Raw genomic sequence first — 23,777 nt, 5'->3', positions numbered from 1 at the left:
ATGCTCGAAGCTTACATAACCAACCCTTCAAAGAAACTGTAGTCCATGTTTTCAATCTCTGCTATCAAGTTATACTAGGGCTGGGCGATAAAACAATAACAATATATATCGCGATAGACACGTGATCAATATCAATAGAAAATGGGGTCGATAGAACGTTCAATAATTTCACTGAGTTCTGTTAGAAAAAAATAGGAAGAAAGGCGGAGCCGGAACTGCACGGCATTCTGGGGGTGTAGGCAGAGGTAGGGCTTTGGCCTCTCGGCCTATCACGGCCGAGCCTGAACCGCAAGGCATTCTGGGAAATGCTAACAGGAAAAAAAAAAAAAGAAGCAACAACGGCTAGCTGACGACGAGGAGTGAAACGAAACGGGAATATGAGTGCGGCAGCACGAGAGGAAATTGTAAATAAAAAAGGAAACGTCACGTCACCAGTTTGGCAGTATTTTGGATTTTTTAAAATCCGATACGAATCAGAGTAATACTGTCTGCAAACTTTGCAAGGTCGTCGTCCCGACCAAGTCTGGGAACACGACAAACTTATTTTACCACCTGAGCCGCTCTCACCCGCTGGAGTACAGCAGTATCAAACAGCCACAACCATCTACATCAGCCGGTGCAAGTGGAACAACACCGAAGCGGCAACAATAGACCACCATCGTCTCGATGGTGGTCTGTTGTTGCCGCAGACAGTATTACTCGGCAGCAGTGCCATACGACAAAAATTCAAAACGTTATAAAGAAATAACGGATGCAGTGGTGTATCAATTAGCGAAGGACATGCTACCGCTCAGCATAGTTGAGAAGTCTGGGTACAAGAATCTCATACACGTGCTCGACCCCCGTTATGTTGTACCTGGCCGAAAGCACTTTTCCAAGACAGCTATTCCTAAGCTTTACACAATGTGCAGGGAATCCGTGGAAAAGGAGATACTGAAGTTGGTTTGATTTTTCCATAAATGACTGAAGAGGTTAACAGGTTTGTTTTGTCACAGATGTTCAGACGCAAGTTTATTCCGATGTCTACAATATTCTGTAAGACATGTTTGTTTCTGCTTGCTTAATGTGACTGTTATTTATTTGCATATATTGTTACCAATATGGCTTTAAAGCCTGAGTTGTACACTACTAATTTCTTAATTACAATACTTTGCACATTTTGTTGGATTAAGCATATATTTAATGTCAATATTTGCACATCGACCAGTATTTTCATTTATTTGACTGTTTTTCATAATGCTGACCTCGTTCTAAAGGTTAAAGGTTATATTTAAAATAAAAGTATTTAAATTCAGCCTTTTTTCTCCTGGTCTTTATTTAGAATACCGTATTTCCTTGAATAGCCGCAGGGGCGCTAATTAATTTAAAACCTCTTCTCACTCCTGCGGTTACCAAAACCATGCGGAATGAGCAAGCATGCTCTAATTATTTTAAAACCTCTTCTCACTCCGGCGCATACCTTATCATTAAAAACACATTTAATAAAAAAAACGTTATTATGATCTTACCTTTACTTGTAGATGGGTCCATGTGCAGCTGCTTCTGATCAAAGGCAGTCTTTCTCATCTTTCTTCAATTTTAAAAGTCTCTGGAGATATTCCTTTAATTATTACCTCCTGCTTCGATTGAAAGTCCAGTTTAGAAAACGGTTTTATTTTAGATATGTAATCCTCCATGTTAAAAGTGCAAGCAAACAATTGCTGCATGCTTGCTGCTTGTTGTCTTCTTCTGCAGTACCTGTCTCCTGCAGTACTGGTAGTCGCAAGAAGGATCACTAGCGCCCTCTACCACCTGGAGGCGGGAGTCATTTAATGACTCATATTTGACCCGGCGGAAGTGCCAAGCATGCGCTAATTATTTTGCGAAACGAGTTTGACCCGGCTGTAATTCTAGGCAGGCGAATACTATATTCCCGGCGCCAATTCAAGGAAATACGGTAGGTTGTTTTTTTTTTTATCAATAATTATCGATATCGACTGATATGAAACACTTATATCGTGATACATTTTTTAGTGATATCGCCCAGCCCTAAGTTATACCAATGTGCTTTGAAAAAAACCAGAGGAGAGCAAAAGCAAGATTACTTTTTAAGACCATCCTCTCCAAGTGCACTTAAGCTCCTGGTTGCCAAACAACTGAATGCTCTTGTGCTCACATGGCGGTCTTTTGCTCTGATGCAGCTGCTGGCAGCACCTGTCTAAACCTGGCATTAACCCCCATGTTTATCACAAGGCACAGATAGGCTTTTGTCTCCTCACAGGAAATGCAACAACTTTACACGGTTATTACAAATGCAGCTTAGTATAGTATGAGAGCCCTAATGACATGCACAGAAGAAGGTCAAGGGGGATTCCACCTGTCAATCAACAGCGCAGAGTCCTTCATGCAGATTACTTTGGATGTCATCAAAATATGTGCAGAGCGGGGGCAGAGATGAGATAAGACGATGGCGAAGATGATTTATAGGAGGAGACTTAAAGCGAAGGAAATAGGCGTCATAGTCCAGTGGCTGTAATAAACGAGTGAGACCTCCCCTCGCTATTCAGTATCGCAGAGACGGGCCAAATTCAAACACACACTCGCCACACATCCTAGTCTTTTTTAGTCACATATTTTCTGCCACAATCATAACAAGAAGATGCTCACCGCGTGGGAGGCACAAGTAAGCAACAGAGAAGACCGTCCAGCCGGGGCTGAAGGGAGGACTAGAAGAAAAAGGATGGACTGGAGAGTGTAGGAGTGCGGGGCGCGCTTGGCAGTGGCGGTCTGGATTTCAGGACTTTTGGGAGGAGGGGGAATTCCTGTAATACACTGCCCTGTTCAGTTGAGCTGCCTTCATTAGGAATGATTGATCACTGTGGGGCGGCTTGGAAAGTAAAGACACCTGGACATTTCAGGCCTGTTTGTGTGCACCAAGACTAACCTCGGGGTCCATTTAGTCCCAGGCAAAAACTGGGAAAAAAACATCCACTCAGAAAGGACCTGTTTGTTGTTTTGATATGGAGGCCTAGACGCTTAGCTTCCAGCATCACTCAATATTAATACTATTGTGCAAGACTCATTATACAGTAGACTTTCACAAATGAAACAACATTTTATTGTGGTTGCTTGGCAGAGTTCCCAGGGTAGTCCATTTTTGCTACATCACTCATGAAATAATGGACAGCAAGATATTGACTGTCTTGGCAAACTCTACACAAGGCCAAGGCCTTCACCCAAACAACGGAAGAGCCTCATTTAAAAATGTGAGTTTGGCTCCCATTTCCCCCCAGAGGATAGAACTGGAACTACAGTCAAAATTTCCCAACAGCTGAAGACCATTCAGCAATCGGGAAGGCTCTCACCTGAAGCAAAAAACACTCCTTTAAGTCTGTAGCTCCAGCTCAGACTTCAGTATAACAAACACTGCTGTAGGAGAGTTTGCCTAGTGCAGTAGTGCCCAACTGTTTGACGGTGAGATGATCTGTATTATTTTGATGTTTGATTTGATATCTTGAATTTATTTTAATTGCCAATTGGTTGTTAAATGTTTCATGTCAAATCCAAGCTGTAAATGCTCAGTATATGTACTTTTGAAAACATTATTTTAACATAACATAAAATAACTTTATTTTCAAAAATGGTTCATTGAAATGTAATGTGTTATTATATTGGTCCCTCATTTATTTTGTGTGTTTCCACCTTCTCCAAAGGTTTTTCACCTTCAAACTGTTGATTTCAATGAAAAAAGAGACAACTAGGTCCAAAAATAAAAGGAGAAAAAGATATGTGTCCCATCATTGGAGTCAAAAAGAGTGAAGTCCCAGTGTTACCCTGGTCAAACAGTCAAACCCTTTTCAAGTTAGGAGAGAGAACAGACAGCCGACACATAACTTGACATTGACAGAGCTCCTAAAACTATTGCTATAAGGATTATGAGAAGTTGATAGATACCTGTTAATACACCAAATATTAAACTCCTGCACACTATTTATATCACAGCTTCCTACATTGTTTTCCTCATATGTTCAGAAATTAGTTAAATCCAGATGTTGGGAATGTGTGTCATAAAGTGCTGAATGACTCACTTGGTGGTGGCCGTATGGGGGACTTGGAAGTCTTTTTTTGTTTTCTTAAACAAAGAGAACCACATTTCTTTGGATCCCTTCCACCAGTAACTTTAACCCTTGTTATTGTCTTTTTACCGGCGCATGTTTTGCTTGAAACTGGACACTGCAGGTCCCCCACCATAGTAGTGACACAAACCTGCCTCCCATCCAGGACCTTAGCTTCCCGCTTTTGTGATGCTTTTAGGTGGATGAGCTTTGAGCAGCAAGAGTTACCACAGCAGTCACACTAAAGTTTCTGCATTAGTAAGCGTCATGTTAGTACAGCTTGTTTTTAATTATTTTTTTTTGCAAATGTAGTTTCTGTAAGAAATGCAATAATTCAAAATATAATAATATCCACCCATCCATTTTCTACCGCTTGTCCCTCTCTGGGTCACAGGGGGGCTGGGGCCTAGCCCAACTGCAATTTGGCGTGAGGCAGGGTACACCCTGGACAAGTTGTCACTTCATCGCAGGGCCAAAGCAGATAGAAAGACAACCATTCACACCCACATTTACACACTAGGGCCAATTTAGTGTTGTCAATCAGCCTATGTAATATTTTATTTTTCCAGGTACTTTAGGATTATTTAGATTATTTTAAGCACATTTTATTATTTTAAGCTCATGAATTCAAAAATACATTATTTTAATTTTCCTGAGGGAACTCTCCTGAAGGAATCAATAAAGTACTATCTATCTATTATAGTAAAATCAACAACTAATTATGGCTGCAGCTATCGATAATTTTAGTCATTGAGTAATCTATAGAGTGGTCGGATAAAACTCACATTATAGCCTCAATATGTATTTTAGGGAAAAAAGTTTAAAATTCAAGAAAGATTTTTACTGCTTACCATAACCTTCATTCTTTCTTTCTAATTTTTCAAAATTGTACTTTTACCATGTGTCCATCGCCTAAAAATAAATCAAACTCTCTGCGGTTTGCCGCCACAGATAATGGCATCCTCACACTACTGCTGTCATGTGCATTTTATTGCAGCAGCCATGCAGAAACTTTGTCCGCGCATTTAAGGTTCTGGGCACTCCATGCGGACAGAATTTGATAAATTTTCTTTAGTTGTATTCATTAAAAGATTAATCGAAGCAACAGAACATAAATCATATCTCTTTAATAAGTTAATTTATGAATCATTAAAGCCTTACAATATCCAATACAGTTTAAAAAAATGCTGTTTGTAGATCAAATTAATAATACATTAATTTGTGTGCAGCATATATATATATATATATATATATATATATATATATATATATATATATATATATATATATAATACGTTTAGCATAACGTTAGCTCATTTTGCGGTGTGTGTGTGTGTGTGTGTGTGTGTGTGTGTGTGTGTGTGTGTGTGTGTGTGTGTGTGTGTGTGCGTGCGCGCGCGTGCGCGTGCGTGCGTTACGGACAGCAAAGACCTGTCTGTCTTGTTATTTCACTTTACCTTTTTCTGTGTTGATTGAGCTGTGTTGAAGCAGGACATTATGTTAAATGAAGAGTTTCTGTCTCTGATAGTTGATAAGACAAGATGGCGGCGCATTGCTATGCAGCAGCTTGAAAACGCTCTTTGGAGTGTAGAGCGATTTGGCAAAAACACCCGTCATTTCTGTCAATTTCATGGCTGGCTCAAAGCGTGAACACTCTGTGATCACATACGACCGACAGACAATTCTGGATGTGGATGGATCGGGTCGTTATAGACTGAAAGATGCATGTACGGTGGACCTCCTCGCTAGCATGGGAATACTTCGCGGGCTACATCGAGCGGCCTTTGTAGCAGCGGAGTCAAGTGCTAGCGGTGACCGCCAATGGAGACGACGTAAGCGGTGTGAGCGGAAGCAGAAGCGGGGATGCCGAGCGGGGCCAACAACAAAGGGAAAAGCTAACCAAAGAAGCGTGGAGTCTCCGGGTAAGAAGCCATTTAAACTAGAACTAGCCGGCGCCAGGCTGGATAATCCCTGCACACATAGCAATCTACTGAGGTGGCTAACTATGATGCGTTCAGTTTATCGCAACATCTAGCAAACAATCGGACAATTCCCGTCGTATCAATTCCTAGATATGGTCGAAACTATTTAAAGTGCACTACGCATAATAAACGCAACATTATTAATATTGCTACTTCGGATAATTTCAACAAACAATCCTCAAAACAGCCCACTACCTATAATATGGGCTTTTTAAACATACGATCATTATCTTCCAAAACGTTATTAGTTAATGAGGTCATTAGAGACAACAAACTTGGCGAGACCTGGCTCAAACCAGACGATTTTTTTGCGCTAAATGAGGCATCTCCTCCTAACTATACCAATGCACATGTTGCCCGTCCTCCTAAAAGGGGAGGGGGTGTCGCACTAATATACAATGAAAACTATAATTTTACACCTAACCTAAATAATAAATATAACTCGTTTGAGGTGCTCACTTTGAGGTTTGTCACACCGCTGCCTCTCCACCTGGCTGTTATCTACTGCCCCCATGGGCCCTATTCGGACTTCATCAGTGAATTCTCAGAGTTTGTTGCTGATCTAGTGACGCACGCCGACAATATAATCATAATGGGGGACTTTAATATCCATATGAATACCCCATCGGACCCTCCATGCGTGGCGCTCCAGACTATAATTGATAGCTGTGGTCTTACACAAATAATAAATGAACCCACGCATCGCAACGGTAATACGATAGATCTAGTGCTTGTCAGGGGTGTCACCACCTCTAAAGTTACGATACTCCCGTACACTAAAGTAATGTCCGATCATTACCTTATAAAATTCGAAGTTCTGACTCATTGTCAACAAACTAATAATAATAATAATAACTACTATAGCAGCCGCAACATTAATGCTGCCACAACGACGACTCTTACTGACCTACTGCCTTCGGTAATGGCACCGTTCCCAAATTATGTGGGCTCTATTGATAACCTCACTAACAACTTTAACAACGCCCTGCGCAACACCATTGATAGTGTAGCACCGCTAAAGCTAAAAAGGGCCCCTAAAAGGCGTACCCCATGGTTTACAGAAGAAACTAAAGCCCAGAAATTATCATGTAGAAAGCTGGAACGCAAATGGCGTGCGACTAAACTTGAGGTTTTCCATCAAGCATGGTGTGATAGTTTAATAACTTATAAACGCATGCTTACCTCAGCTAAAGCTAAATATTACTCAAATCTCATCCACCTCAACAAAAATGATCCTAAATTTTTGTTTAGTACAGTAGCATCGCTAACCCAACAAGGGAATCCTCCCAGTAGCTCCACCCACTCAGCAGTTGACTTTATGAATTTCTTTAATAAGAAAATTGAAGTCATTAGAAAAGAGATTAAAGACAATGCATCTCAGCTACAACTGGGTTCTATTAACACAAATACGACTGCATATACGACGGATACCGCCCTCCAAAATAGTTTCTCTCTCTTTGATGAAATAACATTGGAGGAATTGTCAAAATGTGTAAATGGAACAAAACAAACAACATGTTTACTTGACCCAATTCCTGGGAAATTTATCAGGGAGCTTTTTGTATTATTAGGTCCATCAGTGTTAAATATTATAAACTTATCACTTTCCTCTGGCACTGTTCCCCTAGCATTCAAAAAAGCGGTTATTCATCCTCTACTCAAAAGACCTAACCTTGATCCTGATCTCTTGGTAAACTACCGGCCACCTTCCGTTTATCTCAAAAATCCTCGAAAAAATTGTCGCACAGCAGCTAAATGAACACTTAGCGTCTAACAATCTCTGTGAACCTTTTCAATCCGGTTTCAGGGCAAATCACTCTACGGAGACAGCCCTCGCAAAAATGACTAATGATCTATTGCTAACGATGGATTCTGATGCTTCATCTATGTTGCTGCTTCTTGATCTTAGCGCCGCTTTCGATACTGTTGATCATAATATTTTATTAGAGCGTATCAAAACGCGTATTGGGATGACAGACTTAGCCTTGTCTTGGTTTAACTCTTATCTTACTGACAGGATGCAGTGTGTCTCCCATAACAATGTGACCTCGGACTATGTTAAGGTAACGTGCAGAGTTCCCCAGGGTTCGGTTCTTGGCCCTGCACTCTTTAGTATTTACATGCTGCCGCTAGGTGACATCATACGCAAATACGGTGTTAGCTTTCACTGTTATGCTGATGACACTCAACTCTACATGCACCTAAAGCTGACCAACACGCCGGATTGTAGTCAGCTGGAGGCGTGTCTTAATGAAATTAAACAATGGATGTCCGCTAACTTTTTGCAACTCAACGCTAAAAAAACGGAAATGCTGATTATCGGTTCTGCTCAATACCGACATCTATTTAATAATACCACCTTAACATTTGACAACCAAACAATTAAACAAGGTGACTCTGTAAAGAATCTGGGTATTATCTTCGACCCAACTCTCTCGTTTGAGTCACACATTAAGAGTGTTACTAAAACGGCCTTCTTTCATCTCCGTAATATCGCTAAAATTTGTTCCATTTTGTCCACAAGCGATGCTGAGATCATTATCCATGCGTTCGTTACATCTCGTCTCGATTACTGTAACGTTTTATTTTCGGGCCTCCCTATGTCTAGCATTAAAAGATTACAGATGGTACAAAATGCGGCTGCTAGACTTTTGACAAAAACAAGAAAGTTTGATCATATTACGCCTATACTGGCTCACTTGCACTGGCTTCCTGTGCACCTAAGATGCGACTTTAAGGTTTTACTACTTACGTATAAAATACTACATGGCCAAGCTCCTGCCTATCTTGCCGATTGTATTGTACCATATGTCCCGGCAAGAAATCTGCGTTCTAAGAACTCCAGCTTATTAGTGATTCCCAGAGCCCAAAAACAGTCTGCGGGCTATAGAGCGTTTTCTATTCGGGCTCCAATACTATGGAATGCCCTCCCGGTAAAAGTTAGAGATGCTACCTCAGTAGAAGCATTTAAGTCTCATCTTAAAACTCATTTGTATACTCTAGCCTTTAAATAGACTCTAATGCAGTAGCCTAGTTTTGAATGGCAGGGTCCCTGCTATAACATGTTGATAAAAATATAACATTTACATAATAAAAATCAATCAAACTGTTGTTTGTGCTTACGCACCAAACAGCAGTTCAGAGTACCCACCCTTTTTGGATACACTCGAGGGAGTACTGGAAAGTGCTCCCCCGGGTGATTCCCTTGTCTTACTGGGGGACTTCAACGCTCATGTTGGCAACGACAGTGAAACCTGGAGAGGCGTGATTGGGAAGAATGGCCGCCCGGATCTGAACCCGAGTGGGGTTTTGTTATTTGACTTTTGTGCTCGTCACAGATTGTCCATAACAAACACCATGTTCAAGCATAAGGGTGTCCATATGTGCACTTGGCACCAGGACACCCTAGGCCGCAGTTCCATGATCGACTTTGTAGTTGTGTCATCGGATTTGCGGCCTTATGTTTTGGACACTCGGGTGAAGAGAGGGGCGGAGCTTTCTACCGATCACCACCTGGTGGTGAGTTGGCTGCGATTGTGGGGGAGGATGCCGGACAGACCTGGCAGGCCCAAACGCATTGTGAGGGTCTGCTGGGAACGTCTGGCAGAGTCTCCTGTCAGAGAGAGTTTCAATTCCCACCTCCGGAAGAACTTTGAACATGTCACAAGGGAGGTGCTGGACATTGAGTCCGAGTGGACCATGTTCCGCACCTCTATTGTCGAGGAAGCTGATTGGAGCTGTGGCCGCAAGGTAGTTGGTGCCTGTCGTGGCGGTAATCCTAGAACCCGTTGGTGGACACCGGCGGGGAGGGATGCCGTCAAACTGAAGAAGGAGTCCTATCGGGTTATTTTGGCTCATAGGACTCCGGAGGCAGCGGACAGGTACCGACAGGCCAAGCGGTATGCGGCTTCAGCAGTCGCGGAGGCAAAAACTCGGGCATGGGAGGAGTTCGGCGAGGCCATGGAAAACGACTTCCGGACGGCTTCGAAGCGATTCTGGACCACCTTCCGCCGCCTCAGTAAGGGGAAGCAGTGCACTGTCAACACCGTGTATGGTGCGGATGGTGTTCTGCTGACCTCGACTGCGGATGTTGTGGATCGGTGGAGGGAATACTTCGAAGACCTCCTCAATCCCATCGACACGTCTTCCTATGAGGAAGCAGTGCCTGGGGAATCTGTTGTGGGCTCTCCTATTTCTGTTGCTGAGGTAGTTAAAAAGCTCCTTGGTGGCAAGGCCCCGGGGGTGCTGTGGGGCTGTCTTGGTTGACAAGACTCTGCAGCATCGCATGGACATCGGGGGCGGTACCTCTGGATTGGCAGACCGGGGTGGTGGTTCCTCTCTTTAAGAGACCTTTAAGAGACCTTACCAGCCTTCCTGGTAAGGTCTATTCAGGTGTACTGGAGAGGAGGCTACGCCGGATAGTCGAACCTCGGATTCAGGAGGAACAGTGTGGTTTTCGTCCTGGTCGTGGAACTGTGGACCAGCTCTATACTCTCGGCAGGGTCCTTGAGGGTGCATGGGAGTTTGCCCAACCAGTCTACATGTGCTTTGTGGACTTGGAGAAGGCATTCGACCGTGTCCCTCGGGAGGTCCTGTGGGGAGTGCTCAGAGAGTATGGGGTATCGGACTGTCTGATTGTGGCTGTCCGCTCCCTGTACGATCAGTGTCAGAGCTTGGTCCGCATTGCCGGCAGTAAGTCGGACACGTTTCCAGTGAGGGTTGGACTCCGCCAAGGCTGCCCTTTGTCACCGATTCTGTTCATAACTTTTATGGACAGAATTTCTAGGTGCAGTCAAGGCTTTGAGGGGATCCGGTTTGGTGGCTGCAGGATTAAGTCTCTGCTTTTTGCAGATGATGTGGTCCTGATGGCTTCATCTGGCCAGGATCTTCAGCTCTCACTGGATCGGTTCGCAGCCGAGTGTGAAGCGACTGGGATGAGAATCAGCACCTCCAAGTCCGAGTCCATGGTTCTCGCCCGGAAAAGGGTGGAGTGCCATCTCCGGGTTGGGGAGGAGACCTTGCCCCAAGTGGAGGAGTTCAAGTACCTAGGAGTCTTGTTCACGAGTGAGGGAAAAGTGGATCGTGAGATCGACAGGCGGATCGCTGCGGCGTCTTCAGTAATGCGGACGCTGTATCGATCCGTTGTGGTGAAGAAGGAGCTGAGCCGGAAGGCAAAGCTCTCAATTTACCGGTCGATCTACGTTCCCATCCTCACCTATGGTCATGAGTTTTGGGTTATGACCGAAAGGACAAGATCACGGGTACAGGCGGCCGAATTGAGTTTCCTCCGCCGGATGGTCGGGGCTCTCCATTAGAGATAGGGTGAGAAGCTCTGCCATCCGGGGGGAGCTCAAAGTAAAGCCACTGCTCCTCCACATCGAGAGGAGCCAGATGAGGTGGTTCGGGCATCTGGTCAGGATGCCACCCGAACGCCTCCCTAGGGAGGTGTTTAGGGCACGTCCAACCGGTAGGAGGCCACAGGGAAGACCCAGGACACGTTGGGAAGACTATGTCTCCCGGCTGGCCTGGGAACGCCTCGGGATCCCCCGGGAGGAGCTGGACGAAGTGGCTGGGGAGAGAAAAGTCTGGGCTTTGAAATAAATGTAATTTGCGTGATCAGTCTTCTGTTTTATATGACGTGACTTCCTGTTGAATGGAGTCCATGTCAATATGTTTCAACTTGACATTGTGGCGTTTATATCGATAACTTTGTGCAAAAATAGCACAGCCTTTATGTTTAATGTGAATACTGTAGCTCAGTTGTTTAGACAGTAATTAGTTTTTACAAGTACAGACTGGGGAATGACGTTTCCTAATGGGAAAATAGGTTAATGTCTTTTGTTTACGTTTTAGCATTTAAGCTACCTAGCAGGCTAAAACTAGTTGGTCTCCACAATTTTATCAACGTGTGGTAATCAATCATGTTTTTTTAATCATTTTTGATTTAATACGGCAATACTATCCGTCGAGAGTTTTACAGCGGTTTATCATTACTACCGTTTATTTGTAGTACAAATGCCCGCAACTGCTGAAACTGATGCAATAGAATGACTGCTTTTGTAATCCATAACAACGCATACATATGGCGATAATCGAAGCTGGATAATCAAATCGCATATCGGCCCAGGCCTTTTAAGCAATTAATTAAACTAAGGCTAGTCGAGGCAGATGGCCACCTGTTCAGTGTAAAGTCTTGTGGGGGGTTTGTTAGCTCTCTAAATAAAAAGGAATCTGTTTGAAAAATGTCACAAAATGACAAAAGACCGCTTTATGCCTATAACACATCAATTAAACTTCTTTATTGGCAGCATTTCAAGGCATTCATCATAAATATCAATGGCATATACATTCATGTGTTTGGCCCCCAAAGATAAAATCATGAGATTAAATTACTGGAATAAACCAGCTGACTGCTGCTGCTGGCGACTGTGACGCTTTGCCATCATGCTCCTTTTTAGGAACGCCTCGTGGAGGTCACAAGATGTTTTATTGCGAGTTTAGCAAAGATCTTGACTGGAACACAGCACACACACTCCCCATTCACGCATTGACATATGAAAGTCGTTTAAGAGAGTTGACTAACTGATCCATTAGGTGCCCACGCCGTCTTGTGAGCGTTCGAACGGCCTCGTGTTAATTACGCACATAATAAGCACTTGGACGCCAACTCACTCGCTCTAATGACGAGCTGGCGTCGCCTTCTTGCTGCTGCTCGTACATCACCGTCTTAATTATTACGCCACTAATGTGTTTCCTGAGATTTACACATACTTTTTCTTGCCAAAGCGCGATTATGGATCTATTACGATTGTCATGGAAATCCACCGAGGCCTACCAAGGTGACCAAGAAGTTGTTTTTTCATGGCACCTTATCAAGAGAGGGGGGGTTATGGTTAAAGTAACACACGCTGGTTGTTTGATTTATGTGCAGGCTTTAATGACATCATATTCAACTGATGGATGCTTCATAAATTAGATGTCGGCTTATGGAGCCTGTTGGCTTTGTTAGCATCTCCTTTTCCTTTCCTACTCATTCAACCTCTTGGCTGGGACTTTTTTCAGTCCTGGCATTGACTGCTTTCCTTCCAGTCCAATAAACAAGAACCATCAAAGTGTACATTAAAGGGCTTTTCTTTGGTCCTCTTACCTTTTCTCCTCTCCGTCTCAGACTGTCACATTTTCCCCTGCCTCTCCTTCACCTGTTGAATCCTTTAGTCCTTGGCGGCCACATTCCTGGCTACACATTCAATTTTGCACTCAATGCAACATTTTAAAGAGAGAAAAATGTGACAATCCACAGTTTGCCGTCTGCAGCCTTCGTTAATGTAGGACAGGCGTCGGGAAAGAAAAGACACATTAACTAAATAGAGCAACAATACAGCTACAACATACAATTTAACAATACATTCTTCACAACATTATTCTTCACAACAGCAGAAGGATGTATACCATTTTCAGCAATATTACTTAAAGGGGCTGTTTGCAACTTGCACAGAGTTACATTTTTCAAACCAAAAATATAACAAGAAAACCACCGGCTAACTTATGTTACCACAAGTGGTTTTAACAAAGCATACAGTTGTCATTCATTGTTTGCGGTTAAATGGTACCAGACATGAACACAATAAACACATTTCTGCTAAGTAAGATTATCATTAATAAATCCAGTGCATTAGAAACTGTTTCTGACCTTTTAAATACATTTTTAACCTTATTAGTGCCCTCTAAACATGAAATGACAGCCATGTAGTCACGTTTGTACTTGTTTCAACTTTTAATCAATATAGTAGCCGACACCGTAGTGTCTTTGCTATGGTAATCACCCGGCCACTACAATATGGCCACGACGTGGAAATACTTTGTCACATCCTGGGTAATTTCTCTAAATTAGAACTGAAGGGCTACTGTGTGCTGAAACCACAATGTGTGTCGTTCTGCAAAAACTTGGTAAACAGTCAAAACTTTGATCATTGGCTTTGTTGTTACTTGGTATTATTCCGTCTTGTTAGCAATGCACGTTCTGCGTTGTCATTCCACATAGGTCACGCCAAAACTGTGTTATTGATGCCGAAGATGAAGTCCATCTTGGATCAAGAGATTTCATATCCACTTTGCCCAGACATCTGTTAAAAGCTGGTAGCAGTCTCGGTTAGCGTAGAGTGCCGCGCCAGTTAACAGTTGTTTTTTGATAATGCTTGCGTCAAAGTTTAACCAATATGGAGATGTGTTATTGATGAGGCAGGGGTTGAAGACGAAGTCCATCAAAAAGTTGTTCGGCCAAAGTTTGTCAACCTGAGATTGTCCTGGTGAAGATAAAGTAGCGCCAAGATTTGCTGGTTGTGTTCTTAATTAGTAGTGTTCACCCTTTTTCTAACGGAAATCTTGTTGTCTTTATTTACCGCCAAAATATAGTAATATAAAATAAGGCAAATACTGCACATATAGTTTATATATTATACCGTATTTTTTGGATTATAAATCGCAATTTTTTTCATAGTTTGGCCGTGGGTGCGACTTATACTCCCGAGCGACTTATGTGTGAAATTATTAACACATTACCGTAAAATATCAAATAATATTATTTATCTCATTCGCGTAAGAGACAAAGCAAATGGCAGCAATCGTCACTCACACGTCAGCAATCGTCACTCACACGTCAACCAATAAGAATTCGGCGGGGGAGGGTCATGGCAGAAGTGCATTGTGGGATGCTAACCGCTATATGCTATATGCTACTGCCGTAGCTATTAAAATGGATCGCATCAACATTGGCGGTAACTTATAAAAACTGAGAAGGGCTGAACTAAAATGGCACCGAAAAGGAAATCATATACTGCAGATTACAAGCTGGACGTAGTGAAATATGCAGCAGAGAACGGCAATCGAGCAGCAGAAAGAAAGGACATACCAGAGGCGACACCGGGGAGGAAGATTTCATAGGATTTAGCGATCGGGAGTGACAGATTGTTTGGTAAACGTATAGCATGTTCTATATGTTATAGTTATTAGAATGACTCTTGCCATGATGTGTTGCGTTAACATACCAGGCACGTTCTCAGTTGGTTATTTATGCGTCATATAACGTACACTTATTCAGCCTGTTGTTCACTATTCTTTATTTTTTTTAAATTGCCTTTCAAATGTCTATTCCTGGTGTTGGATTTTATGAAATAAATTTCCCCCAAAAATGCGATTTATACTCTAGTGCGACTTATATATGTTTTTTTCCTTCTTTATTATGCATTTTCGGCCGGTGCGACGTATACTCCTGAGCAACTTATAGTCCGAAAAATATGGTAATATATAATTTAACACTTGGATAATGATTAGGCCAAATACTTGTAGAATATGCTTTTAAAAATAATCTGCAACATCGTAAAACTGATATTAGAAGCAACATGTATTTTATCCATAATCTTAGCTGGTCTTGTCGGCCCGAGGAAATAGTTTGCCGTTCATGGCGGTCACTCGCCGCTGTCACGTCCACACACACACACCTGGAGTGCATGCACACACACAAAAGCAGTCACCGAGAAGCAACTGACAATTTGCAGTCATGTTGTTACGATAGAGTATACATTCAATGATAACCAACATTATATCATCAACATTATTATATCATTAGCTGAAATCACACAAATCTAATGTGTGTTACGAAGGGCGTATTTACAATCATTATTTGCTAAAAGCCTGAAGAGGGTGGTATATAATCCTTACAATACTTTGGAAAGTTAGCGCCCTTTCGGCAGCTGTGTAATGGTTGAAAACACCTTTTTTTTATGTAATTCATTTATTGATTGCTATGAGTAAGATATTGCTTAGTTCAGCAATTATTGAATTCTACGTTTCTGCCAGGTGTTTACACTGGTATGCGCTTCATTTATCTCTAATATTTTTTATATATTTTACCCTGTTTCATTTTCTACTAATAATTAATTTAAACATTTCTTTCTTTTTTTACACACTTATTTTCATAATTGTTTTACTCTTACTTTCACGACACCTTTTTATTAGAATTTATCTAATCTATATCACTCGGAAAGCTACACTGTCAGTTTTTCTTTTCTTCCATGTAATTATTTTGTCCATCCATTTTCTACCGCTTATTCCCTTCGGGGGGGGGGCGCCGGAGCCTATCTCAGCTACAATCGGGCGGAAGGTGGGGTGCACCCTGGACAAGTCGCCACCTCATCGCAGGGCCAACACAGATAGACAGACAACATTCACACTCACATTCAAACACTACGGCCAATTTAGTGTTGCCAATCAACCTATTTTATTTTTTTATTTTTTTAATCTTTGCACACGCCATAATCTCTTGCTACACAATCTCTATTAGTTTCTCTATTAATGAAAACATGGTGACATTTAAATACAGGAAGTAAACAAGCTTTTTAATGACAAAATATAAACACATGAAAGAAGTTAAACATATGGTGTGAATGAATGGTCATTAACAGACATGGAGAAGAGGTAAGATTAAATAAGTTCTGCTTCTTTCTACTCCTTTTCAGACATGTTGAATTGGGCTAATGTAAACATTTGATTTAGTTCAATGTGGACTTTGTCGCCTGCAAATAAAACGCAGCATCTCAAACTATTTCTTTTCAGAGCTTGATTTTTTTTTCTTATTTAAACCAGCTGGCGATTTCATCATCTTCTTATTAGGCCTGACTTTGATGTCTCGCTCACAAAACACATTCTATCCCACACGTAGCACGCTAGGCTAATGACATGAGCTTGCACCATATGTATTCCGCCAGGCGTCTTGTAGATGACAGGGAGGCTCACCCCCTCTGAAGAATACACGGGAGAGGATTAAGATGTCCGTCTCATAACGAGCTCTGGATGCACGTTAATTGAAAGAGACAAAGCCGTGTGTTATTGTGTGTGTGCTGTGTGTTATTGTGTGTTTTTTACAGGCTTTAGTAAACACATCTATTGCTTTCATAAACATAACAAATAGTATCTAGCAGTTCAGATGTTTGTCTATGTTTGTCAGGACTTGTTCTCCTCCAGGACCAGGAGGCGTGTGGGTCAAATCACAGCTGACTCTTCTCACCCTGGACGCAAACTATTCTCCCCTCTCCCCTCAGGCAGGAGACTAAGCTCCATCCAGACCCACACCTCCCGCCACCTGAACAGTTTTTTCCCCTCGGCCATCAGGCACATGAACAATAACTCCTAACAGTAGCTCCTTTGAATTCCTTCTAAGTCTATAACAAGATCTGATAGCTCACAGCTCTTGTTATTACCAAATATGTGTTATATGTGTTTTATGTTGCACGATTGCACCAATAAAAAATCCTAGTTTGTGAACCCGTTCTCAAACAATGGCAATAAAACTATTCTGATTCTGATTCTGATTATATGCCTGTAGATCTGTAACAGAAGAGGCTAACTTCTATTGTACATTTGTGTTTGTTTGTGCAGGCGGTCGGAGGAGGAAGTAGACATGGACAAGGTGACGGCCGCCATGGTGCTGACAAGCCTGTCCACCAGCCCTCTGGTCAGGAGCCCGCCTGTCAAAGTCAGCGGTGAGCGTCACTTAATTTATTTTATTTTGAATAGATATACGGACATCAAAGAGTTAGCCCACTGGAACTCTTGTCACTAACCAAAACAGCAGCGCTTACCAAGTAAAAATGTTATGTGAAGACTCCAGTACAATGACAGCAGATCACTCCGCAATGTTGTGTGAGTGAGTCTTTTAAATTCCGGTTAGCTATGTACACCTTATGTCCACCCTGACTCCTCTTTTCATGCTGTTTCTCTGTTATTTTTAAATAGGCCAACTTGGTGTTAAAGAGTATCACTCACAAAAAGCTTCTTTTATTAAGCTAATATTAAGAAGAAAACGTCTCACAGCACATTAATTTTCCTTTGTGGTCATCAACCACAACACATTTGTGTGAAGTACACACTTGTCTTAATATATTAGATTTTCCTACCATGAATGTTTTTATTCAGAGGCCCTGAGTGGATCCTGGAAAGAGAACGGCTCAGCGGGACCCTTCACGCCGTCCAGCAACAGCTCTTCGGGGGGCTACTGGAGCTGGTCGGCCCCTAGCGACCAGTCCAATCCATCCACGCCCTCCCCGCCGCTCTCGGCTGACAGCTTCAAGCCCTTCCGCGTGCCCAGTCTGGGCGGCGTGGGAGGCGGCCCTACGGGGCCAGAGGACCCCAGCCTGGACGAGCAGGACGGCAGCAGCCTGCTCTTTGACGAGCCCATACCACGCAAGCGCAAGGTGGGGACGACTCATACCTACCTGCATGCGTGCGTGCGTGCGCGCACACTCATACATACTGTACATACATACTGTACGTTTATGTCTGGTGGCTACTTATTACTTACTACTTGCTTATTTTGCTACTTACTTACTGGCTAGTTGCTTACTTGCTACTTACTACTTGGTATCAAATACTTACTTATTGTTTAATATGTACTACTTACTTGCTACTCACTAATAACTTGCTATTAGGGATGTAATGATATGAGAATCTCATATCACGGTTATTGTCACTAAAATGATCACGGTTATCATAATTATCACAGAATTGTTGAATGTGCTCATTAAGGACTGATACAGACTTATAACTTTGTGTTGTTTAAAAAAATTAATACAATGAATAATTAGCCACACAATATAATTTCTTGGCAGAAGAATTTAGTTTTATGATAATACTGTACTGGAGAGCCATATAATTTTTATTTGAGTTGTTAAATGTGTTTATCTTCTGTTTAAATTTGTAAAAGTTTTCATGTTTTTTAATGGTAAAGAGAAAAAAAAACCTTGTTGGGTGTGTTACGCCCAGAGTATGTGACGTCATGCAAATTCCCTTCCTGATGTCACATTCTTTTGAGTGTCGGACGAGCTCTCTAAGAGAGCAGCCTGTAGGTTTAATGTGCACAACTGAATATCTTAGTCGCTCAGACAGTAATGTGTTTTAGGGAATGGGGAATATCATTTTCTATTTGGGAAAGACGTTAATGTCTCTTGTTTTCCTGATAGCATTTAAGCTAGCTAGCGCTAGCTAGCGCTAGCTTGGTTCTCCAATAAATGAGCCGTGTCACCTGTGAGTTTATCAAAGTGTTATCAATCACGGCTTGATGACAATTGTAATTTAAAAAGGTAATACTAACCGTGGGAAGTTTTACCGCGGTTTATCATCAAACCACGTTACATCCCTACTTGCTACTGACTTGCTATTTTCTACTTACTACTTCCTTACTTACGACATGCTACTTACTTGCTATTTGCTTACTTACTACTTGCCTAGTTGCTTGCTTACTTACTACTTATCCACTTGCATTGACAGCCGTTACTTTAAGCCACACCTAGTGTGTGTGTGACAATCATTGGTACTTTACTTTACTTTACTTTAAGTTGAGATAAAGGATTGCACCATTCAGTAGCAGCCAGCAGAGAGCGCAGTTCAATCAAACCCTAGTTTGACACTAGTTTTGTATTTTTATTTTTATTTTTTTATAATTTTTATTTTTTTAACTTTTATTTATAAATTTCAACATTTACAAACAGACAAGAAACAATAATCAAAATAAGTTCTAAAATAGTACAAAACAGTACAAAAAGAGTACAAAGCCGCGCCAGGGGGTTATAAATTCAAAGTAACTAAAATAGAATGCAAAAAATATATATATATAAAATAAACAAAGTGCAAAGCCATAGGCTCACCCAATTTCAGTAAATAACTTAAATCTGGAACACAGCATCATCGTTTTCACAGCTTTTTGGTTGTTAGAGGTAGAGAGTGTTTTAATGTAGAGTTCTAATTCTTAGTTTGACACTAGTTTGCTGCCTGGATGGGCTACAGTGTTGTGAAAAGGTTTATCTCGCCGTCTTTTTGTCCTGCCTTTCCCCCTTTTCTTTTGTTCAAGCAAGGGGGCAATATTTCGTTGCTATTAAACCAAGACTGACAATACACAAAATAATAAATCAATTATATTTCTCAAATATAAAAAAACAAAAACATTATTTCAAAAAGGTTCCCTCTGCAAATGAAAAAGTGCAAAAAAATGTTGGGGTAAAATATATATAATTAAATATAGACATAATAAAAAGACGTATCAAAAAAATTTACAATTTTGTAAAATATTTTCGGGGAGTTGATATTTTAAACATATTTCAATTTATGTTGAAATAACAAGGTTGTTGGACTTATTTTGCTGTGATGTAAATATAAATATTGTGTTATTATTTTGAGGTATTTTATCCAGAATCGCTTTGGGATAACAGTCTCCACTGGATGATAGGCTGAGATGAATGTGCAGCATTGAGCTCCTGTGGCTTCTTTGTTATGAACACACGTATACACACCTGCACACATTACTGCAGCTCATGCCTGCACTCTGCTGACATCTCATCATAACCTGAGCTCAGTGTCACTCCCCCTCCATCTTTTCTTCCACTCCTTATCAGTGATGCTGGTTTGTCCCCGTCACCATCATCCTTCCTTCATCCACGTTTCATGTGGCAATATAACGACTGCAACATGGATGGCCTCTCTCTGTGTTAACTGGGAAGCAACACAAAGCAGAGCAGACATTTGTGCGGAACAAGCTAGGCTGTAAATGAAGAATTAAATTGGGGAGCGGTGGGAAAACAAGAGGAGAACAAGACCTCTGGATCACAACAAAGACCACGCTTACATTACATGCATGTTACATGCATGAAGGCAATGTCACACATGAAACCATCCCCCTATTTAATCAGCTGTGTAATAGGACTTTAAATGGACGAAAATGCTGCACAGGCACAATACACCAGGGACATGATTGTTATGTTGTTTTTTTGAGAGGAGACAAAACATCTTGTCAATATGAAATCTGCCTCCCCAAGAAGAGCGGCTTCATTAAAAGATCAACGCCCTACTGGTGGACGTTGCTGCAATGACATTTGTGTTGTCTGTGCAGAACTCCATGAAGGTGATGTTCAAATGTCTGTGGAAGAACTGTGGCAAAGTGCTGAGCACGTCCGCTGGCATCCAGAGACACATCCGTACCATCCACTTGGGGTGCGACACACACACACTAATAAGCACACACACACACGTTTTAACCTCAACTTCCTGTTCAGGCGTAACTGCGACTCCGACTGCAGCGACGGCGAGGAGGACTTCTACTACACTGAGATCAAGCTCAACACCGACTCTGTGGCCGAGGGCCTTAGCAGCTTGTCGCCCGTCTCGCCCTCCGTCCTCTCCCCAGTTTCACCTCTGACCCCGGCCCTCAGCCAGCAGCCCGACTCCCACAGGCCACCGCTGCCGCCGCCACCCTGCGATGCCAAGGAGCCTCACGCTGGCAGCGCCACACCGCTTAGCCGCTCCGCGCCCAGCGCGCTCTACCTCATCCACACGGACCACGCCTACCAGGTGAGGCCACGCCTTCCACACCCCTCCTTATTTATAGCCCCTTTTGACCATTTGACCTCCGCTCTTAGGCTACGGCGCCTGTGTCCATCCCATCCAACGGCAGCAACACGGTTGGCTCCGCCTCCAACAGCTTCACTCCCACCAACAGCTCCAGCTTTAGCATCTCCTGGCAGTCGCCCCCCGTCACGTTCACAGGCAACACGGTGAGGAAACAAATTATATATTTGATATTTGTGATTGATACAACATTAGCTTTACAATTATGTGAAATATTATGCTTTAATACGATAAAGAGTGTTTTGCACTCTTTACACCAGGGGTGGGCAATTAATTTTTACCGGGGGCCGCATGAGCAACCCGAGCACTGCTGGAGGGCCACATCGACAATATTTCAATTAAATTTTGCTCAATATTATTTTGGTATACCGTAAGATAAATAATAATAATTAATAATAATAATAATAATTTCATTTAACCTAACTTAACTTTATACAAAAGCAGATTGCTTTTGATGGTTTTATTTTTAACACTGTCTTACACTGTACTTCCTGATGTATAATACAATGCAAAAATGTCACTTTCTGCACAGTGTTAATTTAAAGTTTATCCTGCATCCTCTTTAAAAGTCCAACATTTTTCCCAATCAGATTTGGACAACCATCTGTTGTCACACCTGCCAGCTTGTCCCATTTCAGTCCTAACATGTCCAAACACGCATTTACCTATGTGAACAAGTCATTACCTGTGGTTGTCTCTTTAATTGACTGCATGGCTGCCAGCTACTCCGTGATTTGAAAGTCTGCAGTTATCCCACGTAAGAAGATGAGCAGCTGGGCGGTGTCACGTACATCACAGCTCTCATCCAAAGCCAGCGAAAAACATTCAAAATCGGCCGTTCTGTTCTTCAGCTGAAGCTCCAAGTTTCCGGGCATATCAGCGCAACAGAGTCCAATAAGCACTCCTTAATAAACTCTCCGTCAGAAAACGCCTTACTTTTTCTGGCGATTTTGTGAGAAATGACGAAACTTGTCCTGACGGCTGCATCTCTGGGGGTGTGAAATTTGGAAAAAAGTTCTTGTTGGGTTTGCAGTTTTACCATCAACGCATCAGCCTCCCTTGCGCGCTCTTCATCAGACAGATTCCGGTATTTTTCCTCGCGCTTCGTCGTGTAGTGGCGATTCAAATTATATTCTTTAAATACAGCAACCTGTGTACCACAAATAAAGCACACGGCTTTACCTTTAATTTCTGTAAAGAAATACTTGGCAGTCCATGTCTTGTTGGAAACACGCCATTCGTCATCAACTTTTCTTTTTTTTAGCGTGAGCTGACATCTCGTTGGTACTGGGCATCACTTGTCGTTGTGCACCTTCACTCACAGGTTACACACGGACATACGTCCATAAATAACAATTTTTAAAATAAAAGCAGCACAGTTGTATTGCATGCACGACTTAGATGTTTTTTAAAATTTATTTTGTAATTTGTGATTGCCGCTGTTCACATTCACTCACAATCACACACGCGCATACGTCCACACGGAAGTAATACAAATAACGCTTTTCAAAACAAAAGCAGCACCGTTGTATTGCACACTCGACATAGATACTTTTTTAAATGTATTTTGCAATTTATGATTGGCCTCACGCGGGCCGAACAGGGACGCACAAAGGGCCGGATGTGGCCCGTGGGCCGCCGAATGCCCAGGTCTGCTTTACACTCTTTTAATCCAATATAGTAATACTGCCTGAGGATGAGCCAATACTGAACACGATACTGAACAGCACGCTCACTCTGATTGGTTTGGTCTTCTCTAGTGACCAATACTACTGCAGTATTTTAAATTCTATTTACCCATTTTTATGCTTAAAAGGGCTTTACATAGGACGAAAACATTGTAGAATATGCTTTTAAATAATGCTTTATAGCCCAAAACAATCTGCAATCAATATTTGAAGCGTGTGATGTGGCGAGGGACAACTCTAGTGACTTTAGTCACATCTTAAAAATATTGTGAATGACAATACTTTACTAGCGCTGTCAAAGGATTGTAGTGTTAATTGCAATTAATTGCATTTTATTTTTAGTTAACTCGTAATCGGACTGCACAATTTTATTTTTTTTTATGCAAATTTGCAAATGCAAATTTACTAAACATGCTTTTTTTAAACCGTGCAACACAAAATGGACACAAACACAGGAAACTTTGGTTAACTCGTTATTATTGTGTTACCATTGACAGCCCTAGATATTACACAAATCAAATAATATGAAGCATAATTTAATAAATTCTTTCACTTTTGTTAAA

General features: G+C 41.9%; 1 protein-coding gene across 1 annotated transcript in view; it reads left to right on the top strand.

Moving 5' to 3' along the window:
- Positions 1-23,777, top strand: part of znf704 (zinc finger protein 704) — a 112,071-nt gene that overhangs the window by 74,353 nt on the left and 13,941 nt on the right. The window contains exons 4-8 of the mRNA XM_062056589.1: positions 17,510-17,613; positions 18,047-18,324; positions 21,012-21,112; positions 21,175-21,469; positions 21,538-21,672. Of these exons, the coding sequence (XP_061912573.1) occupies positions 17,510-17,613; positions 18,047-18,324; positions 21,012-21,112; positions 21,175-21,469; positions 21,538-21,672 (913 nt within the window). The remainder of the gene's footprint in view (positions 1-17,509; positions 17,614-18,046; positions 18,325-21,011; positions 21,113-21,174; positions 21,470-21,537; positions 21,673-23,777) is intronic.

The sequence above is a fragment of the Entelurus aequoreus genome, linkage group LG08, assembly GCF_033978785.1.
Source record: "Entelurus aequoreus isolate RoL-2023_Sb linkage group LG08, RoL_Eaeq_v1.1, whole genome shotgun sequence".
Taxonomy (NCBI): domain Eukaryota; kingdom Metazoa; phylum Chordata; class Actinopteri; order Syngnathiformes; family Syngnathidae; genus Entelurus; species Entelurus aequoreus.
The sequence above is the reverse complement of the archived record's forward strand: the minus strand, read 5'-3'. Positions and strand labels throughout refer to the sequence as shown.